The 23,663-nt window shown below is 40.2% G+C and overlaps 1 protein-coding gene across 3 annotated transcripts in view; it reads left to right on the top strand.

The window, feature by feature from the left end:
* Nucleotides 1-23,663, top strand: part of FYB1 (FYN binding protein 1) — a 165,708-nt gene that overhangs the window by 56,386 nt on the left and 85,659 nt on the right. For all 3 annotated transcript variants that reach the window (XM_032135673.2, XM_058430255.1, XM_058430254.1), the window contains exon 2: nucleotides 10,870-12,031. In XM_032135673.2, the coding sequence (XP_031991564.1) occupies nucleotides 10,870-12,031 (1,162 nt within the window). The remainder of the gene's footprint in view (nucleotides 1-10,869; nucleotides 12,032-23,663) is intronic.

Here is a 23,663-nt window from a genome sequence, read left to right as displayed (position 1 = left end):
TAACAAGTTTGAGGCTGCAGCCAAATGAACAATAAGCACCATCTCAGGCAGACAATGAATGAACCAGAATGGTGTCCTGGGTCCCTAAACTACCAGTTAGATGGTTCATGTAAGCAACTCTAAGGGGCAGCTGTTTGGAGCCAGGGTTGGGCTAAAAAAGCTCTAATATAGTCATCTACCTAAACACCTCACCCCCACACCAACACACACACAGAGACTAAATGTTTTTTAAAACAAACGGAATTGTTTGTCTTCTCTTAGTTGTTTCCCCTTTCAGATTGCCCACGATGTCGCAAAGTCAATCAGGATGTTTTGGCCTCGAGCCCTATAAACCCCATGCCTTGCTCTGTTTCCTTGCTCATCTCAGATCTGCCAGGATCACAACCATAAGTAGGACAAATGTTATCACATCCCTTGCAGTGACAAGGGATTCTTGGACAGGAGGTCAATTGTTAGAGTTAGGTGGGAAACATTTTGGATTAGAATAAGAAACTGCCAAAAAGTTTTGTGTGTGAGCTGAGAACTTAAACTAGTAACTATATGAGAAAGACAATGAAAGTACTGGTTCCTATGGCATATAGGGTGAGCACAGAATTTAGAATCAGAACCTGGGTTTGGTTCTGATCCTACCACTTGCTAAGGCTTAGGTGACTCAGTTTATGGTTATATATTAATAACACTAAAAACTAATTGGGCTTTGGGAGGATCAAATGAGATATTATATGTGAAATTTTCTTTTACAATGTGATTATTAGTTTAATAATGAAATTAGGAATGGGTATAAACTACTAAACTCTAGAATTTTTTGATAATTATATGAGTATATGTAGAGTTGGGGTTTCTTTTTTGGCAGGGGGCGTGTAAAGGTGATTTCTTCACCAAGAAAAGCATTTTTAGTAAAACAAAGATGTTAATCTAGATCATAGCAAAGTGCCACGCGCTAGATTTAGCACGTAAGCAAGGAGTCTCTAGAACACTCAGAAGAAAATGAATGAATCCATGAATGAATGGACAAGTGAGAACCCAGAGCAGCTGAAGCCATGAAGTGCTTTGGGAAGAGAAGCGTGCCTGGGAAAAGAGAGTGGCTGGGTGCTAAGAGCAGGGTGAACACCATGGAAAATTTGAAATTGAAAACATCACAATTTTAATGAGAAAAAGTGCAACCCAAAGTGAAGAGCACCATTATAACAAAGGTGAGAAAAGATGCTCATCTTATGGCAGAGTCTTGTTATTGTGCAGTTATCAGAAAAAGTGAACTAAGAGGTGTGAGGTGCTTATATTATTTAATCCTGATTACTGAATACCGAATGCATTTTCTTCAAAGCTCTAAAGGAGAAGAAACGGAATGGGAACAAGGGGGAGGGTTGGAGGCAGGGAGGATATCCCACATTGGCATATTCCGTAGAGTAAGCTTTCAAAATATTATCTAGTTCTCTTTGTGGAATCTTCCATAGCTTTCCATTTCTAATGTATAGCTTTCACTTTCCTCAAATCAAACTCTGGATCTCTCATTGACTGGAAGTTGCCACATGCCTTTTTTTTTTTTTTTTTTGAGACAAGGTCATGCTCTGTCACCCAGGCTAGAGTACAGTGGTGCACTCATGGCTCACTGCAGCTTTGACCTCCTGGGCTCAAGCAATCCTCCCACCCCAGCCTCCAGAGTAGCTAAGACTACAGGCACTCACCACTGTGCCTGGCTAATATTGCATATTCTTTTCTAGAAATGATGTCTTGCTTTGTTGCCCAGGCTAGCCTCAAACTCCTGGCCTCAAGCAATCCTCCTTCCTCAGCCTCCCTAAGTGCTGGGATTATAGGCCTGAGCCACCCACTGTGCCCAGCTGCTGCCACATGTCTTGGTTAGCTCGTTGAGTTCTTCCTCTTCTTAGCAGTTTTCACACAGATCTTTTCGCATGCTGGGAAGGAAGTCTCTAGAAAACCCCACAGATAGCCTCATTCCTCCACCCCCACTTCACTCCATGTAGACAATAAACTTTCAGTTTCTAACATCATGTTGAGTGTAGAAAAGAAATTTACCACCCAGGAGCGTGTGTCTCTGTGTGTCTATGTTTTCATGTTTGTTGGGAGTGACACGAAGGCTGAGGAAAAAAAAGGAAGCATAATATTTCTATTTTTCCCTTGACAAACAGTATCTTTCCCAGACATCAAGAATTTTTATTTCGGACTTCAAATGTCCTTAGCAAAATAAAGTTTTTGTTGGGGTGTACATGAAAATAGAACAACCATAAGAAATAGGCCGGGCGCGGTGGCTCACGCTTGTAATCCCAGCACTTTGGGAGGCCGAGGAGGGTGGATCACGAGGTCAGGAGATCTAGACCATGGTGAAACTCCGTCTCCACTGAAAATACAAAAAATTAGCCAGGCGTGGTGGCGGGTGCCTGTAGTCCCAGCTACTCGGAGAGGCTGAGGTAGGAGAATGGCGTGAACCCGGGAGGCGGAGCTTGCAGTGAGCCGAGACTGAGCCTCTGCACTCCAGCCTGGGCGACAGAGCAAGACTCCGTCTCAAAAAAAAGAAAGAAAGAAAAAAAAAGAAATAGTAGTTGAAACTTAGGTCTCTCTTTGTGGTTGGAGGAACAGAAAAAATGAAAGAATTTATATTGTATTATGAAGTGTACATCAACTATTAGCCTAAGAACCAAAAAAGCCACTAATAAGATATCTATGAAAACATTTTTCAATTATCTACAAGTTCGTTAGTCAAAATGTAAATTCCTGAAAAACTATTTTCTAATTTGGTATTTTCAGCTCATGCAGGCTGAGTGAATTATCCTAAACAAATGTAAGTTAAATTTGCTATAAAAAATTATAAAATAGAATAAGAAAAATAAGTGATTTTAGGACCATTTGTTGTTCAGTACTATCTACATCTCACTCTATATTCTCTACACCTATCGCCATTCTATCCACATCAAGAACTCAAAAACATATAGCAAAACAAACCTCAGAAACACATAGAAAGTCATATATATTTATATGTATATATTTATACTAGAGACAGGGTCTCGCCACGTTGCTCAGGCTGAACTCAAACCCCTGGGCTCAAGCGGTCTTCCCACCTCAGCCTCCTGAGTACCTAGGACCACAGGAATGCACTAGAGCCCAGCTAGAAAGTTGTATTTAACTTCCTTATCCATTTATGCTTAAGCCCTCAGAGGCCATGGCAAAGTCAAAACTATTCGTACAGGAGCTATTTTGTAGGATAACCAGGAAGAGAATGTTGAAGGTTCGAATTTGTAGAATGATGATGATTGTCAAGCTCCTGATTCTAAAAACAGGGGGCACACAAAAATCCAACTGATGCACATGCCTTATAGAGAATACAAGGCGCCAGCATTTGGGAAGTGGACCATCACCATCAAAGCTTTACTACTTGCTAGGCTATCTTGCTTCTTCTGCTCTAATTCACTCTGGAAGAGATAACACAGTAGAAACAGGAGAAGGATCCGGATCATCAGTGCTCGGAATAATACCAGACCAGGAGATAATGCACAGCGACATCTGTGGTGGTTTTTCTGCCAAGGTCCGAGGGGACCTGGCGGGGCACACACACCACCCAGAAAGTCCCCATTTAAGTCAGGTGTTTCCTTCCACATGACACCTCACAGTGCAAGGCCATAGCAGACAGGGCATCGCTGGGGTTGTTGCAGTTCCATCCCCACCTTCACAAGTTACAGAAAAACATACAGGGGTTGTCACAATCAGGGCTACCACCGCTGCTTCCGCAACCAGGTCCTCCTACCCATGCCTTCGCCCAGAGCCTGCAGCAGAGGGCTCCTGCCCCAAGAACTTAATTTGCGGCGAGAGTCAAGTTCCCACATCCTGTTGAAGAGAGGGGCCTGGTGCTCTCTCCAGCCTCAGAGGCTCAGCCCACTGGAATGCATCACAGCCCATTTGCAATGAAATAGATATTCTATTAGCAAGTGCTTAAATCACAACTGCAGGTCAACAAAGGAGCTAAGAAAATCGTCTCCTCCACTCCCATCCGTATGACCAATGAAGGTGAAATTTAAGTGAACTCAGTCCATCAGCCAGTATGTTCAATGCATATTATGGAAAGAGACGCGCCAGGATCAGGGGTGTGTCTGCTTGTTTGCCGGGGAGGGAATTGCTGTTGAGGAGGAAAAATAAAACCAGGTTCCTGCTTTTACATCTCCTTAGGGAAACAGAGAACACACATGTAAATTATAATTCATTAAGAATCTAAATAGGCTGGGTGCGGTGGCTCATGCCTGTAATCCCAGCACTTTGGGAGGCTGAGGCAGGTGGTGGATCACCTGTGGTCAGGAGTTCAAGACCAGCCTGGCCAACATGGTGAGACCCTATCTCTATTAAAAATACAAAAATTAGCCAGGCATGGTGGTGCATGCCTGTAGTCCCAGCTGCTCGGAGGCTGAGGCAAAGAATCGCTTGAACCCAGGAGGCAGAGATTGCAGTGAGCCAAGATCGCGCTACTGCACTCCAGTCTGGGTGATAGAGGGAGGCTCCATCTCAAAAAAAGAAAAACATATTTGAACAGTGTTAATCGGGATAAAAAAGATCACTGCCATTCTATCATCTATAGTGGAGCTTGTTATGTACGATGCTTGTGAAAGGTCTCGTCAGGAGTACAGTATTTTCAGCCAGCAACCGTTAACTCTTAAGTTGGAGTAGTTTTGAGGTAATTTCTAATAGTAAAGAGTTTTATGAAAGTTTATTTTCAGATTAAAACCATTCCCTTTTCCAGGTTTACTGGGTACAACAGACCAAGTCTCTTTAAAGAGAAAACACTGTGTGTGTGTGTGTGTGTGTGTGTGTGTGTGCATTGTGTGTGTGTTGTGTGTGATGAGAAGGGATGGAGGGCTTGGTCATGGGGGACATATGTGTTATTTTCTTTAATCTAGGCAACGCAAACCAGTAATGCAGAATCCTATTGCTCTATAAAAATTTGAACTGCTTGAATCTATTACAAATTTTTGCCAGTGTGCTTCCTGCCTCAAAGATGGTAAGTTTCTCCAGCTTAGGGGAGAACATTCTGTCTCCTCAGTGTTTTTGTTACTCCTCCTGGTCAGGCCTTGGTAAAGCAGGTCCTAAGTTTGAGGAACAAAAGGCATCACCCCCACAGAAGCTGGGTCTCCTAACCAGCGCACCATCTTCACCCGCCCTGGCTACAATCTCTGAAGCCTTAGGCAGGATGAGGGCTGCCTTCCTGGAACCTTTTCTCCTGTACTCATGAGTGCCCTCACAGCCTCTTGTTGTCCTCTGACATCACTGTACTGGGGTCCTATTATGGGTAATGGTGGCAGTGGCAGAAACAAATTTTGTTCCATAAGAAGAACCAGCAGTTACGGGTAACAAACGACTTTATCTCAACATAACTAACAATAAAGAAACTCCACGTTTGGTAAAAAAATTATCAAAGATTTTCTGAAAAACCGATTTGGGTAAACTATTTTATTCATTTACTGCCTCCACCATGATTAGAAGCATTACATGCAATCAAATGAAGCCATTTTATTCCCTTTTTTATGGGCTTTATATAGGGAAGAGTAACAGCAGCCACAGCAGAGATTCATTCTCCTCTTGCTTTAATTGCAAAAGTGACACAAACATATCTTAAGGAGGTAAAATCTGGCTTCGAAGTCATTTTAAATTCATTAGTTACCTATGATTTATGGAAGTTTTATTTCTTTTGTATTTTAAAGAACATGCTAAAGATGAGACTTTCAAATGTGGGCAACTTTAAAAACCATTGCTAGTAGTGGCTCATTTAGTTTCTATACAGTCATTTGTAGGTGTTAAGAGTGTAGTCTATGGTAAAAAAAAATTAAAAGCAGACTTCCGGGTAAGTTAATTTCAGTAATTCAAGAACAATACAATTAGCTCAGGGTTTCTCAACCTTGGTACTATCCACATTTTGGACTGATAATTCTTTCTTGTAGGAGGCTCTCCTATAGGACAGAAGTGCAGCATCCCTGGCCTCTGCCCAACCCCTTCCCTGGCTGGTCATTTTAGTCAAAAATGCTTCCAGACATTGATAAACATCCCCCGGGGGGGAAATTCCCCCACCCACCCCACCTCCAGTTAAGAACCACTAGATTAGCATAATATCCAAGAAATATTTAAAACCATGAGTAATATAACAATGAAACTAAAACAAAACAAAATCCTGTTCCCAATAACAGAGATAATATATTTTTAGTTTTCCAAATGAAACTATGTAGATGAACTGACTACAAAAGGGACAATTTTCTTTCTAGGAACAGAAAAGATGGGATGTCTGTCCTTCATGCCATCTCAGCCTTTAATGGTTTACTTGGTTCATTACTTTTATGCAGATTGCTAAAACTCAAAAAGATTTTCTGAAAACTGGGTTTGTTAACTGTCAATCTAGAGGATGTAACAAAAGCATTTTTGTTAACAGACATTTTCCCAAGGTCTGGGGCAAATGTGAAAGTTTATACCATTGAAGAGACATAATTCTGAGGAAAGGCAAAATATATGCGGGCTAAAGGAAATTAATTTCTATGAAGAGATTTTCTACTATTAAATCTGTGTTTGTGAGCAATGTTTGTGAGTAATCTGGACTAAGCATTATATGGATAGATAGCAGGTAGAAATAATAACAAATTGCTTCAAATGGCTTTGGAGAAGAAATTGCAAATGAAATTTTTGTTTTACTAAAACATCATAAACTCTGATGTCTTCCAGATTGTGAAATATATCCTCTGATGAATAAGTAGAAGCCCAATCTTGGTATCACTAAGTTAAAAAGGTTCTGCAAATAACATGCACCAATATGATCCAACTGGCAAGGGAAAAAAGTAGGGTGAATATTGAAAATATTTAACAACTGGAACTGACATAGGTACCAAACAATCCCAATGGTTGCTGATCATACATCCACCTGTACTGGTGTATATCTACCGAATATCAGCCCTAGAAAAAGGCAAGGTGCAGAGGAGATGTTTCCATCTGTGTGTAAAGTGGGAGAAGGAAGGGTGTATGTGTGTGAATGAATATGTGTGTGTTTATGTTTGCATATGCACCGGTTAGCAACATACATAGGAAACTGGTGACAGCGATTGCCTCTAGAGAGAACTAGGGAAGGTCACCATGTAGTTTATTATTTAAGGAAGATCAGTTTGAGATTAAAAAGAACATTGCTAATCATTATTCCAGAACAACAGGTATAAACTCATACTGTACTGGTAAATGAGGACATCAGCCTAGCCTAGAACTGGGGAACTAAGTTAAGGAGTTGTAGAAGGCTTACTTTTCACTCTATCACGCAAGAATATATTACCCCTACCCTTTTTTAAGTAAAAATAAAAGTACCAGATAATTGAATAGATATTCAATCTACAATGAAATCAGAATGAAAGAATGTCCATTTTAAAAATCATTTTTGCTTTTTCTATCATTATGCTTAAAGAAAAAAATCTACCTATTATTATTACAATTAAGGGCGAGTCTACTAAACTTATTATTTTATCTACTAAACTTATTAACAGTGATCATGATTAAACAATCTCTGAAGCTAAGAAGTCAATATTAGTGATTAGATAGTTGCAAAGTTCAGGCTACTGATTTGCCAGACATATTAGTGGCTAAGGGGCTCTAAGATGTCCTGCATAGGAACTTGCTCTTTCTTTCCCCATCTTTCAACATCCGGTGAAAAGTCTCACACTGTAGGTAAACCAAACTGAAATATCTTAACTCTATTATGTTATCCAAGAGTACATTAGTTCTAGCTACTTTAATTTAAAATTAGGACATAACATTAATGATTGCAACTTCGGAATTTGGTCACATAGAGAAAATAATGTTTTCTGACTAGCAAATTAGAAAAACAGAGATGGCAGATAATTATTACATATATATTACATGCAATTCTTATCTAAGAATTTTACATGCCTTTGCCCGTTTAATCCTTATTTTAAAACAAAAACCCTGTGAGCTATAGATACTGTTATTATTCTCATTTTAAAGATGTAGAAAACTGAGCCTCAGAGAGGATAACTACCATGCTAGATCACGTGGTTAGCAAAATGGCAAAGTCAAGGTTTGAACTCAAGTCATAACCCCAGAGCCTGTGCTATTAACTTTGACATTGCACTGCTTCCTGGGTCTGGGTTGGCAGCTGAGAGACTTACGTTCCAATCCAAATCTACCACTTCCATATTTTCTAAACCAAAACCAGGACATTGAGTTTGATAATGGGCTGGGGTATTTCATGGGTTTCCCCCCATGAAATCCAAGACATAAAGTTGCCACGTAAGTAGGATACCACTTAAAACTCTTGCTTTCCATTTCCTCACCGATGCAGCGAGAGAAGGGACTAGAGAATGTCTAACATTTCACCTGATTTATAAAAATCAGAAATCCTCCAATGTGCCAGGTACTCTTTAAAGTGTTTTACACATAGGAAGTTGTTTAATTTTCCTAACAGTCCTATGGCTACACATTATTATTCCCATTAGGGAGGTGAGAAAACTAAGCCCAAAGAATTTTGATGTCTTTTGTCCAAGGTTAAATAGCTAGTAAGACTCAAACCCAGGCCACCTGGCTCCTAAGTCTGTGCTTAGTCACTCAGCTATGTAACCTCCTGTTATAAATCTAGAATATACATTATATGATATGGAATTAAGTCTAGAATAAAAGGCATCTTCCACAGAGCCAGACTTCCTTCAGTTAGGGGGCAAATTTTTGTTCTTGGTACTGCCATAATTATGCCCCTTGTACTGACGTTTGGGGTCCTCTACAACTCTGATCTCTCTGAAGGTTCAGGGAAGAACCCATTCTCTCCTATTCCCTCCCCCAAGCTCCCAAATTCTCCCTTGTTCTGCTGTCTTCCTGCCTCTTGCCTTCAGGAATTGCTTGAGGATTTGAGGAAGTCAGGGGTGGTAGAAAAGTGGCAAAGGGAGGAAAGGTAGAAAGCAAGCAGTTTCCAACAACTCAGATAAGGGAGGTAAATTAAAGTCACAAAATTCAAGTTGGAATTTGCTGCTCTTGTTAGCTTTTCTGCTCCTGCCTAAATCCCTAGCCTCCCACCCTGCAAATACACATGCCCTACAGTTTGGTATGGAGAGAAACTCTTGCTGAGGGCACCATTTCTTGTAAAATCACTATGCACAGTATTCATCTGAGTGCCTGCCCTCATTCCCCAAGCATATATTAGAATCCTGAGGGAGCCAGGCCCTGGTCTAGGTGATGCAGGGATACAAAAAGAAATGAGACATTTTCTGGACTTCAGAGCCCCAGATACACCTGAGTTTGCCTGCCTGTGCTCACAGTTCCTAGAAGTGTTAGGTAGCATATTCAAGGCCTGGAGTTGCTACCTAACAGTTCTAATAATAATTTCCATATATTGAACCCATATTGTACACCAGACAGGCATTTTACAAATTCCATGTTTAAGGCACATGACAATTCTGGCTAGGATTTAAACCCAGTTCTCATGCTCTGGCCATGCCATCCCCCTGCAGTTCCAGCCTCATTTTCCTTTCTTGTGAAATGGGGTTAAATCATGTCATTCTTTTAGAACTACTGTAAGAATGAGACGGGACAATATAGAACAAAGCACATGTATTCACCCCCCACTAAATGGTAGTTCTCATCACTCTAAGAGGAAGTAACATAGGGGCTTGTAGAAGCACCTGAAGTGTGCATGAGTCAGGAGGTGGGAGCAACCTTTCCAGCTGGAGGGACCTGGTTTTGCACCTTGAAAGATGAAATGTGCCTGGGTATGGAGCAATGAAAGGTGGGGGATGAGAAGGAGGAAAGCATGTTAAGGGTGAATTTTAAAGCATGAAAAGGGAAATTGTCATGGCCACATTGGTTAACTTCAGTGATTTTTTGGAAGCCTCCAATTTTCAAATATTTCTAAAAGAACTAAAAATTTTAACTCCTTGCTTTCGAGACAAAGAGCAAACACACCATTAATTTTCCCAGGTAAAATGGGATTACATTCACAGAGAAAAGTGAATGCCTATTATCTTTGCTAAGTAATACCTTAATTCTAGACAAGCAAGGGAGACCTAGTAAAAGCACCTCTGAGAAAAAGGGATGCCTGTGGAAAGAAAGGTCTGGAAATGAGACCGACAGCCTGTCCCTATTACCTCTTCCTTATCTTCCCGCTTGTGCCTCCAGACCATGACCTCTAAACAGAACAATTCTGAAAGTGAGTGTACTCACCTGCTAGTATGGATACAGGTGAATCATTAGTGCTAAATAATTACAAATAAGTAGAAGAAGTCATTTTATTACTTACTTATAAAAATGAGCGAGGTTTTTCTACCACATCTCCCTGTTAACAAACAGAACTTAAATGTGGATAGAAGCAAAAAAAAAACCAAAAAACAAAAAACTCCTGTAAACCACAGAGATGTATGTTAAACACGGCCATGCTGTCTAAAGCACACAGCCTCAATTTACAGAAGAACTTACTTTCATTTTTTAAAGGTAGTTTCTACTTAAGAGTTTTAATTATAAAATATGGAAGAAATCCTTTTTTAGTCACTTCCATATTTTTTCAAGTGAAACTTTAAAAATAAATAATACCAAGTTAGAGTAAATCCAACAAGATAGCTAGAGAAACAGTGAGAATAAAGAAAGGATTTTTTCTTTAAGTAAAAATAAGCAGGTCAGTCCGAGATAACCAAAAGAAAAACTATATGCACAACCATAGCCTTCCTCTTTCAAGAAACTCTCGCAACTTATTTTGCCAGAGAGGAAGATGAATGTTACAATATCTTGCTAACCAATCAGCAATGCTGCAGGCCTCAAACCAGGAAGCTCTTTAAGGTACAGTATTTTAAACTGTGCAAGTAAGACTTTTGTCTCTCAGCTAGTTTTTGTTCCCTATGTTTGTAGGATGGAAAGGCAGATGTAAAGTCCCTCATGGCGAAATTTAACACAGGGGGCAACCCAACAGAGGATGTCTCAGTCAATAGCCGACCCTTCAGAGTCACAGGGCCAAACTCATCTTCAGGAATACAAGCAAGAAAGAACTTATTCAACAACCAAGGAAATGCCAGCCCTCCTGCAGGACCCAGCAACGTACCTAAGTTTGGGTCCCCAAAGCCACCTGTGGCAGTCAAACCTTCTTCTGAGGAAAAGCCTGACAAGGAACCCAAGCCCCCGTTTCTAAAGCCCACTGGAGCGGGCCAAAGATTTGGAACACCAGCCAACTTGACCACCAGAGACCCCGAGGCGAAAGTGGGATTTCCGAAACCTGTAGGCCCCAAGCCCATCAACTTGCCCAAAGAAGATTCCAAACCTACGTTTCCCTGGCCTCCTGGAAACAAGCCGTCTCTTCACAGTGTAAACCAAGACCATGACTTAAAGCCACTAGGCCCAAAATCTGGGCCTACTCCTCCAACCCCGGAAAATGAACAGAAGCAAGTGTTCCCCAAATTGACTGGGGTTAAAGGGAAATTTATGTCAGCATCACAAGATCTTGAACCCAAGCCCCTCTTCCCCAAACCTGCCTTTGGCCAGAAGCCGCCCCTAAGTACCGAGAACTCCCATGAAGACGAAAGCCCCGTGAAGAATGTGTCTTCATCAAAAGGGTCCCCAGCACCCCTGGGAGTCAGGTCCAAAAGCGGCCCTTTAAAACCAGCAAGGGAAGACTCAGAAAATAAAGACCATGCAGGGGAGATTTCAAGTTCGCCCTTTCCTGGAGTGGTTTTGAAACCTGCTGCGAGCAGGGGAGGCCCAGGCCTCTCCAAAAATGGTGAAGAAAAAAAGGAAGATAGGAAGATAGATGCTGCTAAGAACACCTTCCAGAGTAAAATCAATCAGGAAGAGTTGGCCTCAGGGACTCCTCCTGCCAGGTTCCCTAAGGCCCCTTCTAAGCTGACAGTGGGGGGGCCATGGGGCCAAAGCCAGGAAAAGGAAAAGGGAGACAAGAATTCAGCCACCCCAAAACAGAAGCCATTGCCTCCCTTGTTTACCTTGGGTCCACCTCCACCAAAACCCAACAGACCACCAAATGTTGACCTGACGAAATTCCACAAAACCTCTTCTGGAAACAGTGAGTTCTTTTCTCGTTTGCTATTCAGTATGGTTTACACCAAGGCAGAGAACGTTTTAGCTTCTGGGGAGAGTTTCGTAACAAGGAATGATTCTCTATCTGGTACTCATATGTGTATAATGAATTTTCTTTGTCTTGTTTTTTTCTTTCGTGTGGGAGGTCTGGGAAAGTAGGAAGTCTTCATTCTGTGAGAAAATGTCTTGGTCAGCTGGGGTTTTGTTGGGGGAAGGGAGAGGGAATACATCCACTTCATTGATACGTGGTTTTGCTTAATGATAACCATTGCATTTACTTCCTTTGTTGGGTTTCATTTCTGTTGAATGAGACTGAGGTATGTTACCCCTATCAACACAGAGGAGTTAGACAGGAAATGAGCTGTCCTGTAGGTCAGCAGTTCCCAAAGGGAGCAATTTTGACCCCCAGGGGACATTTGCCAATGTATGGAGGCATTTTTTATTGCCACAACTGGAGGGTGCTACTGGCCTCTAGTGAGTAGAAGCTAGGGATGCTGTTGAACATCCTGCAATGCCCAGGACAACCCCACAACAAAGAATGATTCAGGCCATAATGTCAATAGTACAGAGATGACAAGCCCTCCTTTAAGTGACTGCAAATATCCACACAATTCATCATGTTTCCTAAGCCCAGTATTCAAATGAGAAAGGAACGGGACTCATGAAATGGTACTTTGTGCTTCACATTTTAGCTATTTTCTATTTCTCAGTATAAAGTTTTCTGAACTTTTCTGATTCATAAAGTAATATATAGTTAGGAAAATGAGCTAGACAAAGGAGTACTTTCCTTTCGGGTAAATAGTTTAAATTTCTACCAGAGATATCACTGCAATTCTCTGGGATGTGGTACTGAGTGACTGCATGTAAGAAGCTCACACATGCCTGAGATGATTAATATTTTAGGTAAATGATGTGCAACTGTTGTTTATTGTGAGGGGGGAAAAAAGATGCCTACAAGTGACCACACTACTCGTAGTCGCATCTTTCTCCTTACCAGAGTATGGTCTAGTTAAAGCAATTCTAAGCCTAAAGGTTGTTTTTCGTTTTTGTACTGTAGAAACATCTTGCGATACGTTATCTTCCTGAGTTCAGTATTCTCCTTGTTCGTAAACAGCTTAGTGATCAAGTCCTCGGCTAATTCAAACACACAGAAAGCAAGTTTGGAATGACCCGATGACCATCTGTCTTCCAGAAAGGTTCATCCTTGTTTCACATTGCATCTCCTCCTCATCTGTCATCTTGTTTCAATACCGGGTCATAATTCAGAACTGTTACTTTTGTGAGACTTTCTAAAAGGTCCCGTATTTCTCTTATTTCTTCACCTCGGATAACAAATTAAGTATTATAACCTCCATTTTATTGCTGTGACTTCATGCCAGGGAAGGAGTTCTGATGTTAGGCAGAAATCCCTGGGAACTTTCTTCCATCTTTGTTTCGCTCCAGCTCCAGTGTGGGTGGTGGTAGAGCACGGTGGTGACACACGTTGCCTGGTGTCACGCTTTTCAGTGAGTTGCCACAAATGCTAACCAAGTCCTCTTTCTGACTCTGAAGGCCTGACAAGGTCTGATTTTTGGTGAAGTAAAGCTCCAAGGGACCCAGGCAGAACTGCAGAGCAGACAGAGTTTATCCTTGTTCTCCTTCTCCTCTCCTTTGCAACCCTTCCCTGCTCCTGAATGCCTCCTCACTGTCAGTAGCCCATGCCACAGTTCACATTTTAAATCCTGTTATCAATGTAACCCCCTCAGCATCTGATGCCTCCCGATGTATTATGCTCCAAAATGTATCCTGTTCTCTCTTCATTCACCTCTTCCACAAATCAAAACTCAATCCCTCTTAAACTAGATTGACTTCATTTGACATCTGGATTAAGCAATCTGATTCATAACTTTAAACTCTGAATAATACCCCTTTAAAGCATTCACCTTTTTAAAAAGCATTTGAATTCTTTTATCTTTTAAGTAGAAATTACATTCTGACTGAAAAAGCAGTAAGTGTAAAATGGTGTACAGTGAAGCTACCTTTAACCCTCATCTGCCGCTTTCTGGGTCTTTCCAGCCCCTACCCCGTAGAAACCACTCTTCTTAATTTCTTATATGTCCATCTGAAGTTTCTTTATGTTCACAGAAGCAAATACAAACATAAATACTACCCCCCACCCCGGCTTTTTACTCATGAAGTAGAATATTATGTGCAATGCTCTGATCCTTGTTTTTTTAACATATATAAATCCTGTATATCTTTCCACATTTTAATAAAGAGTAACTGATTATTCTTTAGAGTTGCATAATACTTCAGTAAATGGGTGACAAGCTTAATCAATTTAACAATTTGCGTTGTTTCCAAAAGTGTTATTTTGGAACAATACTGCAGAAAATAAACTCGTGTATGTGTCATAAAGTAAGCATTTATTTTCTGAACACAAAACTTTTTAAGTCAGGTCTGCCAACTCTTGATCCTGCCACTGCTATTTTTCTTAAACAATGCTAGAAATACTAAGTAATTTACCATTTCATTTAGGAACGTTAAAATATATCAGAATTAGAAAGTATATGTTTATTTTATATAACTGGGGAAGCAAGATAAAGAAAAGAATTAAATTTCTGTTGTAGCAAAATTTTTTAAAATTCTGAAATTCTATTTTTTATAATTCTGGAGTATGTAAGTAGAAAATAAATAATTATTAAATAATTAAATAATAATATACATATACATAAATATGTGGTATATTGTACGTACAGTCTTTAGATGGGAAAATTCTTTATTAAGTGTAATATCACCCCCATTTCACAAGTGAGTGTTGAGACGTGGCATATTCAAATCATATATCTGAGGCTAAAATCCAAGTCTTCAGATTGCAAGTTTAACACTTTCTCCACATACCATCGTGCCTCTGTATGTATGTTAGCATGCTTATGTTTAAAGCGTAAGTGTATTATTTATTTATATAGAATATATATGCAGATATTCCTTGAGTTATGATGGGGTTACATCCTTATAAACATTCTTAAGTTGGAAATATTATAAACTGAAAACACATTTAATATACCTAACTACCAAATGTCATAGCTTAGCCTAGCCCACCTTAAACATGCTCTGAACACTTACATTAGCCTACAGTTGGGCAAAATCATCTCACACAAAGCCTATTTTATAATAAAGTGTTGACTATCTCATGTAATTTATTGAATACTGTACCATGGTTTCTACTGAATGCATATTGCTTTTAGTCAAGTAATCGTTAATTTGAACTGTCATAAATAGGGCACCATCTGTGTATGTATACATATGATTACTAATATGTACATAGGATTTTAACTTTTTTCAAAGGACTTGCAAAATGTTTATGTCTTTTATTGCTTATAATGTCCCATGAAATAGATAGAGCAGTTTTAATGAACCCATTTTAAACCAATGTGCAGAGTTTCCAGGTTATCCATTACTAACGTTATTAATGGTACAGAGCCTAACATGAGAGTTGTTTGCCATATAATGTAGACTTCAAAGTCAGTAGACCTGGGGTTTAAGCATGACTAATGCATTTACTAGCTATGTGACCTTCGCTTTACCTCTTTCCGTGTATATCTTTCTTCATTTGAAAAAATGAGTAGAATACCAGCTACTTCGCCAGCATATTATAATCACAACATGAGATTCGTTGTAAGTGCTTAATACAGCATTTGACATATAATAATATCAAAATAATTGAGCACTGTCTATAATTTTATTACTTTTATTAGCATTAAAATTTTATTACCAGCCCCATGATATTTTGATCATTTTATATTATAAATCATTTTATATTATATTATTCTAGGAATCATGAAACTGCACTTTACTTACATCTGTTTGTAATATGTAAATGTATTTGTGATTTATGATGCCAGAGTCAAACAATGATTGTTGGAAGAGAGGTTTCCCACCAGAAGTCCATTAAATGTATGCCCTCAGATGCCTCCTTACCCACAGCAAAGGCTGGTAGAGAGCAGTAGGCGGCACCCAAGTGGCACTAGGTCACAAGTGCCCCCAGATTTTGCCATCTCCTGCTGGCTGAAGCCAAGCAAATGCATCTGACTCAGCCAAGCAGAGGTGGAGAGGCTGCAAAGCCAGCATAGATGGCTGTCATCCCAAGACACTGGTATTATCAAAAGCAGTTTTCGAAGGTCATTGCTTCCAGAATGCATTTGCTTTCCCCATTACCTGTCAACCTGGAAGAAATAAATAAATGTGGCCAATGGATTTGCTATGGATTATGATTGGCCACAGCTGCTTAGATTGGCAACTTCCAGTGAAAATGCTTCTGAGTGTGCTGCTACAGACCCTAAAATTTTTTGAGATTGGAGTTTTTACGCCAACTCCCACAAGAAATGTCCTAAACATACCTGACTAGGCATGGATTTCCATATAACAGGGCTTCCAGATAAATTATTTGCTGCATGGTATAATTAGAAAATTTATTTATTTGCTTGTAATAAAATGGGAAAGAAGAGAGATTCTATGCTTTAGAAAAAATGAGATTCTATTACTAAATATTTATTCACTAAGATTTTTTTTTTTTTTTTTTTTTTTTTTTTTTTTTTTTTTTTTTTTTTTTGAGATGGAGTCTCGCTCTGTCGCCCAGGCTGGAGTGCAGTGGCGCAGTCTCGGCTCACTGCAAGCTCCGCCTCCTGGGTTCACGCCATTCTCCTGCCTCAGCCTCCCCGAGTAGCTGGGACTACAGGCGCCCGCCACCACGCCCGGCCAATTTTTTGTATTTTTAGTAGAGACGGGGTTTCACTGTGGTCTCGATCTCCTGACCTCATGATCCGCCCGCCTCAGCCTCCCAAAGTGCTGGGATTATATTCACTAAGATTTAATAGATACTGATGGGAGCAAAATGAAAGGCCTTGCTAAGTGAATGTAGGGACTCCAAAAAGACTATTTTTTCTTGTTAGAAGTAATTATCCTAGTGTTCAAATTAACAAACATTCATCTAATAACTCCATATGCCTTTTAAACTCATACTATTTTCATAGCCTTCTACCTCGTTTCTTCCTTTCCAGGTTCCCATCCAATTCCTTAAACCTCTTGCCCAGATACACCCTCCATCTCTTATCATCTTTGCCCAATATATTAACTGTTAAAAATATTCATTATTTATTGAGGACTTGCTATATACCAGATACACATTATGCTGTTTATTCCTCTCAAACCATGAATAGGAATTCTATGAGGAAACTAAAGCTCAGAGAGGTTAGGTAACTTGCCCAAAGGCATAACACGACTAAACAAGGCTGGGGTCAATCTCATGCCTTTCTGATTCCACAGACTGTGTTCCCATCCGCATTCCACCTCCTCATACTGGGCTGCCTCTCTTCAAACACAGAATATCACAAGACAAGGAATCAAGCATAAATGAAACTCCCCAAATCCTCATTCCTCTCCCTTTCTGTGGCCTTTGGTTGAAACATGCCTTTTGTTTGTTGTCTGTTTTGTAAATACCACTATAAGCTCCATGAAGACAGAAGCCAATCTGCTTGCCATTCTCTCGTTTGGAGTACAGAAGTAATACAAATTTTTGTTAGCTTCTCAAGTTTATTCTTTCACATAATTCTATTTAACCAGGCCGGGTGCGGTGGCTCATGCCTGTAATCCCAGCACTTTGGGAGGCCGAGGCAGGCTGATCACCTGAGGTCAGGTGTTCAAGACCAGCCTGGCCAACATGGTGAAACCCCAAAAATATAAAAATTAGCCAGGCATGGTGGTGCGCATCTCCCAGCTACTCAGGAGGCTGGGGCAGGAGAATCATTTGAACCCAAGAGGCGGAGGTTGCAGTGAGCTGAGATTGCACCACTGCACTCCAGCCTGGGTGACAAAGCGAACCCTATCTCAAAAAAAAAAAAAAAAAGAATTCCATTTAACTAGAATTTATTTGCTCCCAGATTTTGTTTAGTGTTAGATTTTAATACTCTATAGCTTAGCAATTGTTTTAACACAATAGATAACCCCTGCCAATAGACTTGTACTCAACTGAATGGAGCTTGGACACAAAATAAATGTTATAACAGAGGATCTGTCTTGCAGATCTATTTAGCTCCCTTCCTTGTAAACTGTAAGCTTGACTCTAACATGTTGCTTTTCTGATCATGAAGCTAAAATTTTTTTTCCTAAGAACAATTTAAGGTTACAAAAGACTAAACTTTTTTTAAAAAAACCCAAAATATCAAAATATTCTCTGAACTAACCTTTCCTTTACTTCCTTTTGGGTCTTAAGCCCTTTCTGAAAGGGCTTCTTCCCATATGTCAACACAATGCCTCACCGAAGTTTGGGTTCATAAGAACCCCTGGCCTGACTATTGGTTTGCACGTAGGATTTAGTAAAAACCTTCTGGGAAATATTCAGTTCAACCCTTTTTTCTAGTCTTGTTCTTAATACTGGTGAGAAACCAAGACTGATTTTTTCCATATGTTAGCTATAGGAATGATCAGTTAAGCACCTTGACAGCAACAGGTGTAAGGCCAGGGCCCCAGTGGGCATTAACAAAAGACTGACGGCCCCCTCCTCATCTGTGTATGTATCATTTAACTAATCCAGCCCACAACAACTTGAAACCAAAAGGTGCTTGGGCTATTTTCACCAGCAAGTAACTTGTTTCCAGGAGTGGGTAAGATTTTCCTTCACAGGCCCCAAAGCTATCACCTTTCTTTTTCCCCCCATTCTCCTTTTATGTGTACTCTCTCAATGTGACCTTATTAGATATTTACATATTGAAAACTGTTTTATATCAGCATGTGGCAGTATTTTCCAAACTGTTGCTCCTAGCCACCACAGGGAAAAAGGATTCTATGTTCACATTTTAGAAACGTAGCTGTAAGTGCTGTTCTTTAAAGCAAGATTTCTCCAAGTATTAATATGCCACTGTGCACTGGGAACGTAAGAACACGATACAAAAAGAAGAGATCCCGGGATACTTTGAGTGAAACAGCTCACAGACTGGACTATTACAGGACAGTGAATCACTGCAGGCAAAGCTCTCTCGTACATAGACTGGAATTTGGAGTTACTCAACAGTGTGGTTCAGCTTCAGGTAACAGCCAGGCCCTCAGCACACCCTGCACTCTCATTCTCCCAGGGCCTGGTGCACGCTTTGTGGCTGGTGTCACTCTTCTTTTTACTCCAGTCCAAGCCCAATTTATTTCACCCACCCTCCTTAATCCCTGAAAAAGCAGTTGTCCAGAAGACCTCCAGGGCTTCTTCCTTCTAATGCAAGTTGAAATGTCTGAGGAACACACTTACTGTTAATCAGGCAGCTTACCTGGGTTTAACTCCATAATAGAAATGCCTCAGAAAGACTCTCCTCCCTTAACCACACTATCCCTGGTCAAATTTTATGAACTACCCATATTAATCTTCCCTCTTTGAAACTTCTCTCTTCTGCTCTTCTAAGATAAGCCAGCAAACTATTCCCTGTTGTTTCCTATCCCAGCAGCATCCCTTGGTCTTTTTTAGTACAAGATATCCTTCCTTCCTTCCTTTTTCTTTCTTTCTTTTTTATTTTTTGAGACAGGGTCTTGCTTCGTCACTCAGGCTGGACTGCAGTGGCACAATCACAGCTCCCTGCAGCCTTGAACTCTTGGACACAAATCCCTCCACTTCAGCCTCCCGAATAGGTGGGACTACAGGCACATATTACCATGCCCAGCTTTAATATTTTTAAAATTTTTTGTAGAGACAGAGTCTTGCTTTGTTGTCCAAGATGGTCTAGAACTCCTGGCCTCAAACAATCCTCCTGCCTCGGCTTCCCAAAGTGCTGAGATTACAGACATGGGCCACTGCACCCAGCTAATGTTTCATTTTTATAAGCAATCTACATGGTCTTTATTTCAAGATTCTGGCATTTAAATTTACTGTGGAGAAGTATGCAGACAACCTAAATTTCCCTCTTTGAAAATGATTTGCTTTTCTGCCTGGATTTCCAAAGAAATCTTTGTCTTTAAGGTTAAGAATCTTAGCCAGGATATGTCTGTGTCAATCATTTTATCAGTATTCTCTCAGGCTCTCAGGAATTTGTTGTGCTATATGAATAGGGGTCGCACTAGTTCTTTTGATCTGGCTGATGGATGACAAGTGCTTCTGCAAGTTCTAATCCAGTGTGATAAATTTGCTTTCCCCTCAGAACTGCGATTTGAGTGTGGCTTTGAATCCACTCTTCTGTGGCATAAATGTTAGCTGTGCTGGTCTCCAGGGTAGTCCTTACTGGGGACCCAGATTCCGTTCCATTTCCTGAGATCTCATTCAGTGCCCTGTACCAGGGCAGGGCCAGCCCTGGCAGCTCATCCCCCTTCTGCCTCTTGTGTGATCCTGTTGTGGTGTTTAGGACTTTTCTGCTGAAGGATTTTCCTTGACCTTTCTAGGCTGCTCACTCACCTTAGAGTTTGCTTCTCCAACCTGGAGTGTATTAGAGAGAATTCACAGGCTTATCAGAAGAATTATCTGCCTTCCCCCAGTATTGCTTCTGGACATAGAGAATAGGTGGGAAGGTTAGCTTTCCTCCGGTGGCACCAGAACCTTCTGTTTCTTCCCCTAGCCACCACTTTTTGAAGTTTATGCATGATGTTGTCTTCCCTTTCTTGTGAGGTGACCGCTAGTGAGTTTTAGATAATGTTTGCCTTGACTTATTTTCTTTTTTAGTATTTTTACTTGGGAATTGGAGGAGGGACACTCTGAAATTTCCCATCCTCATTTTTAAATACCAACTAAATACTTAAATTATAGTCTAAGGATCAACATTTCCAAAAAGAACATCGATTTGCTCCTTCACAAGGCAGACGGCAAGATGGCAGAACTATTAATAACATGCATTGAGTGCCCGCCCCAAGCCTTGTTCCATGGTCTCTGGACCATGCTCACTGGTCAAGGAAACTCAGGTTTCCTCTAACCCCTCCCCAAGTCTCCTACCCTGAGGAGTCTTGTGGACATGATCCCAGTGGGATATGAGGAAGATCTAGGGCTGGATGCCTGGACTGTGATAGAGTCTGCCCTCTCCTAACCTGCAAATACCTTGAGGGCCATCATTGTGTAAGCCTTTAATCAACCAGTCCACTTAGAGGAGGAGGTGAACAGAACACTGGATGGGAGAGTTAGCCAGGACAAGGAGAAGACCCCTGGAGCTGGCCTGTGAGAAAGGCAGATTACCCATCTTCAGAGACTTTGCCATTGAACAGCTCCCTTGGCATATTTAGGGTCCTGGTTCCCTGCTGCACACTCAATTTGACCTTCAAGATTCTTTCTGCTCAGGCACCAGCTATTCTTTTAATATTAATTTTAGCTCAACAGTATCATTTAGCTTACAGGGAAGAGTTCCCTTAATATAGTTATCCTCACCCTGCCTTAAAAGGAACTGTCGCTTTTCTTAGTTATGTGAAAAGAGGTTTCCAAACAGCATAGCTTAGGGCAATATGCCATGATTTGCCCTTGTTATAAGAACTCTTCCTGCACTCAAGAGGCTAAAACTGATATATGTTTAAGCATCTCAAAAAATAAGAAAATATTGCCCATTCAACTGGCCTTGTATCAACTTTAGTAGCCTACAAGAAGATATGACCACTTGTAATATAAACAACTGTTTTTACAGTTGCTGAAATAAATACAATGTGAAATACATTACCCTCAAATAAAGTATGAGATGCATTGTGAGATGATTTACCTAATTTGATCAAAATTATATAACCTCTAAAATATTAAAAGCATTAAAATGAAATTATAATTTACTTCAAAAAAGGAGAGCGAAAAGAAATTTTAATGAAATACAAATACATATGAGTATAATAATTAAAAATAATAAAGGCTCTTTCTGACTTACTTTCAATTGTGCATACACACATCAAATGTTTAAAACTAGCTAAGAATATTGGACAAATGTATGTGTTATGATTCAGTCTGCAGGAGATGCCTTGTTTCACGCAATCTGCTAAAACAATTTCCAAGCCAAGTCAAATAAAACCCTTTCATAAATGATTAGATGATGAATACGCTTTTGCCATTAAAGGCTTCTTCTTTGCCTTGATTAAAACTATTTCTGATATGATGGATTTCTATGCTAAAAGAATGTCTTTGTGCATGCTTTTTGTTTTCAAAACAAAATGAAATTGACTTCTTTAACAAAAGAATAATTCCAGCTATTGGAAGAACAAAACTATGCCTCATGAGCAAAAATCCAACTATCTATTTTTTCAAAAATATTAGAAATGTTCTATCCTTTCAGACAAGGCACAATAATGATATTTATGGCGTGGCTTTGAAGTCCAGGGAATCATCTAGAGCAATAGATTATTTGTTTTTCCAGCATCTGAGGAGTAAGGGAGAGAAAAAGAGTTAAAAAGTTGGAGACATTTAACTGCTATATTAACCACCAGTAAATAGACAAGAAATATGTCTCTCTTTGTTTAAATTGCCACCAAGGGAGAAAGATTATACTTCATTCTGTCTGGCATATCAAAGGTGGAAAAAAACATCTAGAACACTCAATAGCAGTAGATATTATCAGGAAAAAGTAACCGAAGATGAGACACCTGGTTATAGAAAAAAATCAAAGCCAAAAACCATATGAGGTTTCCTTCTCCCCAAAGTAAGAACCTACACTGTAGAATCAGCTGTTTGTATTTATTATAACAGTCCACATCTCTCTGCAGCTGCACGACTGCACACCACAACGGCTTTTTCAGCCTTGGTCCTGGCAACAGAGCCTGTGTGTTTCCAGGGGTGGCAGTAGGTCTCTTGAGGTAAAGAGGGACACACTTCTCTTTTCTTGTTTTTCTTATAATTATCAGAAGAATAAAACAGCTCCCCTGGTTTTCAAAAGCAACCTGTGTGGCGATGTGATTAGTTACAACCAGACAATTAAAAATCTGTCCCCAAAAAATGGCAAAGCAGATAAATCTCTCAGACGGACATCCATACCATGTTTGAGTGTTTGTTTTTCTTATTCTGGAATAGAAGGTAATCGACAATTATTGGGTAGAGAAAGAAACCTGGATTTGTGGAAAAAGAATCTCCCTTAGTGTTTGTTTTACAATCCTACAGTACTTCCTATTTCTCTTCGAAATTGTCACCTTTAAAAATTTGAGGTTGCCTCATGTGCTCTCAGTCATTGAGGATCTAGATTGCAGCTTCTCCAGGACTTCTCCTTCTCCCAGCTCTCCAGCCTTTCACTTCTGGTTCATCTAGAAACCAGATGTGAGATGTATGTGTGTGACAAAGCCAACATCACACACACACACACACACACACACACACACACACACATAAGCATGGTTTGCTCCTCAGTCATTTTTCAAAAAGCAGTTTTATGCAGAAGGAGAATAAGGCAAGCCTTTAAAATGCATTTCAGTAATTGCTGTTTCTTTAAGTTAAAGAGAATTTTCTAGACCTGATACGAGCCATTTAACAAGCCTGAAGTTTCATTTCTTTGTAGGAAGGGGTTGCCTTTGATTTCTCTGAATCCTGGAGTTCTTAGTCCTCATGGGGAGAAATTAGTTGTTCTCGGGCTGAGTGGCATGCAACCAGGTACGGTGTCCAGTTCTCCCACTAGGTCTGTACCTACCAGCTGGGGGCCCTGCTCTCCCCACTAACCCTAAGATTG

Source organism: Hylobates moloch, unplaced genomic scaffold, assembly GCF_009828535.3.
Source record: "Hylobates moloch isolate HMO894 unplaced genomic scaffold, HMol_V3 SCAFFOLD_17, whole genome shotgun sequence".
In the NCBI taxonomy this organism is placed as follows: Eukaryota; Metazoa; Chordata; class Mammalia; order Primates; family Hylobatidae; genus Hylobates; species Hylobates moloch.
This window is presented reverse-complemented; position numbering and strand designations above follow the sequence as displayed.